The following is a 5771-nucleotide window of genomic DNA, read 5'->3' as shown; positions in this document are numbered from 1 at the left end:
TTTGACCCAATTTGACCCCAGTTTGACCCCAGTTTGAACCCAGTTTGACCCAATTTGACCCCAGTTTGACCCAGTTTGACCCAATTTGACCCCAGTTTGACCCCAGTTTGAACCCAGTTTGACCCAGTTTGACCCCAATTTGACCCAATTTGACCCCAGTTTGAACCCAGTTTGACCCAATTTGACCCCAGTTTGACCCAATTTGACCCCAGTTTGACCCCAGTTTGACCCCAGTTTGAACCCAGTTTGACCCAGTTTGACCCCAATTTGACCCAATTTGACCCCAGTTTGACCCCAGTTTGACCCAATTTGACCCCAGTTTGAACCCAGTTTGACCCAATTTGACCCCAATTTGACCCCAGTTTGACCCAGTTTGACCCCAGTTTGACCCCAGACTGACCCAATTTGACCCCAGTTTGATCCCAGTTTGACCCAATTTGACCCCAGTTTGACCCAATTTGACCCCAGTTTGATCCAGTTTGACCCCAGTTTGACCCAGTTTGAACCCAGTTTGACCCGGTACGTTGCTGTGTATCCAGGTTCTGGACCCGGAGAAGCAGGCGGACCTGCTGGACTCGCTGCGGATCTGCCTGCTGCAGTTCTCCACCCTGCTGGTGGAGCACGCCCCCCACCACATCCACGACAACAACAAGTCCCGCAACAGCAAGCTGCGGCGCCTCATGACCTTCGCCTGGCCCTGCCTGCTGCCCAAGGCCTGCGTCGACCCGGCCTGCAAGTACAGCGGCCACCTGCTGCTGGCTCACATCATCGCCAAGTTCGCCATCCACAAGAAGATCGTCCTGCAGGTCAGTGCCGGCCCGGCCCGGCCGAGCCGACACTGACCCGACCCTCACCAACCCGTCTGCGTCCAGGTGTTCCACAGCCTGCTGAAGGCCCACACCATGGAGGCGCGCGCCATCGTCCGCCAGGCCATGGCCATCCTGACGCCCGCCGTGCCGGCCCGCATGGAGGACGGCCACCAGATGCTGACCCACTGGACCCGCAAGATCATTGTGGAGGAGGGCCACACCGTGCCGCAGCTGGTCCACATCCTGCACCTCATAGTGCAGCACTTCAGGGTGAGCAGAACCAGTAGGACCAGTATAGTGTCCCTGCTGCAGGAGCTGTGGCTGGAGAAACTCAGTCTCTGTGTTTCTGGTTAAACTGGGGGAGAAACTTCATTCAAATGTTTAATGGAGTTCTAGTTTTGTAGAACTGGAGACGGCCTTGGTCTCACACCACTTTTTGATGGTCTCCATCTTTATTTCCAGACCACAACTGTAACATGATCACTGAGTTGCCAGCATATTGTCCAGTTTAAATCAGCTTCTTTGTTTCCACTGGATGTACAGACAGATTCAAATCAAAGCAACAACGTGACTTTCTAACTGCATGTTTCCGCTGCCGGCCGTCGCCTCCCCTTTAACTCGCAGGCGGCTCTCTGACACATCGCAGTGGTTTCCTCCGAGCGGCAGAAGTCCGTCTAATCGTCAGTAATAGAAATCCGCAACATAAATCATCAGACATGGCGACATGTAACCTCAGCAGCAGGACTACCACGAACTTTTATCGTCGCTTAGAAAAGAGGTTCAAAGAAAGGTGAGCTCTGTGAGGTGATGCTAGCAGAGCTAGCTGTTCAGGGACAAATTCAATATGAACAAAGCTGTCAGTCGCTGCGCTGCGTTATTGTGCAAAGGACTGACGTGTCGCTGTGACCAAAGTCTGCAATACAGTGATGTGGCGTTCAGGAACGATCCGATTCTCCTGAACGGATCTTTACTAAGAACGACAGAACCGGAGCCTCACTGAGAGCCGATCTTTGCTCTTGTAATGCTCTGCAGTAGCTGTTATTATTTTATTTGATTATATACATTGATATTTATTTAATATATGGGAATGTGGATCTTTCAGGTCAATTTAAGAAGCAGCTTTCATCATTTCACATTTTATTATATCATGTAGCACGAGGCGCCGGTCTGGGTCTCGGGTTAGGTGATCTGGACTCCAACATTAGCATTAGCTGCTACATGTTAGCATTCAGATGCTATTTTAGGCTAGCATAGCTTATGATAGACTAAGTGCTGTTAGCACAACATGAACACAACAATAGTGTTCTCCAGTGTCCAATCAGATCGCTTAGAAACAGAAACTACCCCCAGAGGACCAGAGAAGTTTCTTCATTACTGTTAGTAGATTCAGCAGACTGGATCTACTGGATCTACGGGTCCTGCAGGAACTGCATGCCAGTAACTGCCACAGAACCGGCCCATTGAAATGAACTGGACCGTTTCTGTTGAGCAGGATGCTCCGGTATTCAGACTGGATGAGGCCAGAACCTCGGTTCTGTTCTGACCCAATCACTGGAACGAACACAGCTTCCTGTCTCTCTGCTCCCCTCACCTGCCAACCCGCCATGAGGACAGGACGCTCTTCCTTCAGCTCCTCTTCCTCCCTGACAGGCGGCTCTCTGGGCCAGATGACTGATCTAATCACATCAGCATAATTGCACTGAGGAGGAGAAGGAGATAAGGATACACATGTGTGTGTGTGTGTGTGTGTGTGTGTGTGTGTGTGATAAAGTCAGAGAGAGATGGCGTCCCTGTTTGTGGATGTGATGGACAGAGCTGCAGAGTTCTGCTCCATCAGCTGTAATTACCCTCAGAGTGAGAAGCTGTAATGTCCTCCGACACCCAGATGGACGCTTTGTCTCCTCTGGGTCTCCATGTTCGGCCCAGTCGCCTCGTCATTGCAGGCTGATGGTCCGGTCGACCCGGTTCTACTGGAACCAGAACATCTTCTCCACCTCCAGCTGCTCTGAGTCAAACCAACCTGTTCCCCTCCTGGCCTGTGGGGGCGCTGCACCAAGAACCACTGAAGGAAACGACACAAAAACCTCTGAAGACACTGAGAGCAACTTCCTTCTTCACCAGATGGAAACAAGATGGAGATTTTAGTGTTGGAGGATTTCTCTTTAGTCTTTGGCTAAGACCAGGAGCCATTTCTGCTGCTAGCGCTAGGCTAGCATGTTAGCTTTAGTTGCATTTACCCAGAATGCCCTGCTCTGTAGTCCACTTCCTGCTTTTGGAGCGGTCTCCAGAGTCCAGTTTTCGTCTACAAATCTTCTCTGCCATTTAGACTTCTGTATTTTAACTGGAACCAGAAAATATTTAGAATTTTTAGCTGTAAATCTGTGGGATTAAATAACTGATGAAATCCTACCTGATGCAGAGCCCAGCAGCAGCCTTCCTCCCAGGGGGCCCTCAGCATCACAGAGGCATTCTGCCATGGCCGTGCTCACCCTCTGTCTGTCCTGCTGCAGGTGTACTACCCGGTGCGGCACCACCTGGTGCAGCACATGATCAGCGCCATGCAGCGGCTGGGCTTCACGCCCAGCGTCACCATAGAGCAGAGGAAGCTGGCCGTGGACCTGGCTGAGGTCGTCATCAAGTGGGAGCTGCAGAGGATCAAAGACCAGCAGGTGAATATTAATATCCACATCTTCTGACCTGCAAGCGATGCCGCCGAGTCGCTAACTGGGTGAAAATATTCAGATTTTCTGCAGAACGAAGAGAAAACTGATTAAGGTTTGATTAGCCGTCATCCTGCCTGTTTGGGTCCTGAATCTGCTTCATCTGTTTCCTAATTAGAACTTTGGTCAATCAAACACAAACAATAATAATCATAAAAGAAAACCAGACAAAGCATCAGATATGCCCTGTTGACCTCTGACCCGTCCCGCTCTCTTTGGTCCGTCAGCCAGAGTCCGAGTCCGAAGCCACGGCTGGCGAGGGAACCAGCGGCGGCGTGAAGAGAGGCCTGTCTCTGGAACCAGCCGGCACCGGGCAGGACGTCAAGCGGTTCCGGACCGCAGCCGGCGCTGCGTCCACGGTCCGTTTAGTTTCACTTGTCCAGCTGTCTTTGTGTTTGATGGGCTGTAGAAGCAGTTTGGATCCACTGGGTCTGCTCTGCCTAGATCACATGTGTCAAACTCATGGCCCGGGGGCCAAATCTGGCCCGCTGTAGCTCTTTATGTGGCCCTCTAGACTCCAAATTAAATCAGTAAGTCTCTGGTTTTTCACAAATCCACAGAATTCACAGAAAATCAACAGATCCCACAATTTTTCAGATTTTGCTGAACTTTTTTCTCAAAATTGGCCAAAAACATCGAATTGAAGTGACTGCTGCCTCAGCCTTATATTCTGTGACTGATAAGGCGATTAAGATAAAGTCACATTGAACATCGTACAAAAGTCTTTTCAAATATTTCTATTTTGGCATCACAAAATCTATTATTTTGATTACCAAAAAAACTCAGACAATTACAAAATCCTGGATGGACTGGTCAGTGTGAAAGATGCTCAATATTATCTTATGTTACACTTATTGAATGCTGAAACAGCTACTTATTGATATTTAACAGTTTATGTGCACATTCTGGCACAACCGACTCTTTAAGAACCATCAGGTTTTTGATATGGCCCCAAATGAAAGTGAGTTTGGCTCCCTGGGCCTAGAGGATCCAGTGGGTCCAGTGGGTGTCCATGTTGTGCATCTTGTGATCTGTGTGTGTGTGTGTGTGCGTGTGCGTGTGCGTGTGTTCAGGTGTTTGGCCGCAGCCAGTCCATGCCGGGAACTGAGACCATGCTCAGCAAACCAGTGGAGAAGCAACACACCGACACTGTGGTCAACTTCCTCATCAGGATCGCCTGCCAGGTGAGAACCGGACCAGAACCGTTGCAGCATTTCTGGTCATTATTTCCATTTTGCCATTAGTTTATGGCAATGTTGATTGGCTAGCCGCTTCATCCTCTCTGCTCTGTACGTTACGAGCTCATTATTTTCCCTCTGAAGCATCATGTTTGTCATTGCTTGTTCCTAAGATCCACATCTTTCCATTAGATAATAACAGTAATACACCCTCCAGGTGAACGACTCCACCAACGTGGCCGGGTCTCCAGGTGAGCTGCTGTCCCGCCGCTGCGTTAATCTAATGAAGACCGCCCTGAGGCCAGACATGTGGCCCCGCGCCGAGCTCAAGCTGCAGTGGTTCGACAAGCTGCTGATGACTGTGGTAAGATGGCCGCCGTCATCACACTGGTGGTCTGACTGGCTGGTTGGTGGTCTGTTTGTCGGTCTGACTGGTGGTCTGTCCCTCAGGAGCAGCCGGCCCAGGCGAACATTTCTAACATCTGCACGGGTCTGGAGATCCTGTGCTTCCTGCTGACTGTGCTGCAGTCGCCGGCCATCTTGGCCCACTTCAAGCCTCTGCAGCGGGGCATCGCCGCATGCATGACCTGCGGCAACACCAAGATCCTGCGGGCCGTCCACTCCCTGCTGTCCCGCCTCATGAGCATCTTCCCCACTGAGCCCAGTGAGTTCCTCCTGGCCCACGTTTCTCTGAATGTTTCCCCGGCTGGACAAACGAAACTTAAATCAGATTCAGGAGCAGCGAAGCTGCAGAGTCTCTAGATTGATGTGGATCTCCAGGAAAACACAACTAGCCAACATTTCCTGTCATAAGAAGAGCTTACTTTTTATCTGATCATTTTTACATAATTAAAAATACAAAGTCTTCATGTGACATTTGGAGAGTCTGATGTGTTTGTGTTTCACTTCCTGTTTTCCTTCCTGTCTACTTCCTGTCTCCTTCCTGTCTCCTTCCTGTTTTCCTTCCCGTCTCCTTCCTGTTTTCCTTCCTGTCTCCTTCCTGTCTCCTTCCTGTCTTCCTTCCTGTCTCCTTCCTGTCTTCCTTCCTGTCTCCTTCCTGTCTT

At 50.3% G+C, this 5771-nt stretch overlaps 1 protein-coding gene across 1 annotated transcript in view; it reads left to right on the top strand.

Moving 5' to 3' along the window:
* trrap (transformation/transcription domain-associated protein) overlaps positions 1–5771 on the top strand; it is a 60211-nt gene that overhangs the window by 32626 nt on the left and 21814 nt on the right. Inside the window, exons 38-44 of the mRNA XM_015016237.1 lie at positions 540–806; positions 873–1079; positions 3320–3478; positions 3757–3888; positions 4603–4713; positions 4925–5071; positions 5158–5371. Coding sequence (XP_014871723.1) covers positions 540–806; positions 873–1079; positions 3320–3478; positions 3757–3888; positions 4603–4713; positions 4925–5071; positions 5158–5371 — 1237 coding nt within the window. The remainder of the gene's footprint in view (positions 1–539; positions 807–872; positions 1080–3319; positions 3479–3756; positions 3889–4602; positions 4714–4924; positions 5072–5157; positions 5372–5771) is intronic.

The sequence above is a fragment of the Poecilia latipinna genome, unplaced genomic scaffold (assembly GCF_001443285.1).
Source record: "Poecilia latipinna isolate Pla-1442-1.1 unplaced genomic scaffold, P_latipinna-1.0 Scaffold1997, whole genome shotgun sequence".
NCBI lineage: Eukaryota > Metazoa > Chordata > Actinopteri > Cyprinodontiformes > Poeciliidae > Poecilia > Poecilia latipinna.
The sequence above is the reverse complement of the archived record's forward strand: the minus strand, read 5'-3'. Positions and strand labels throughout refer to the sequence as shown.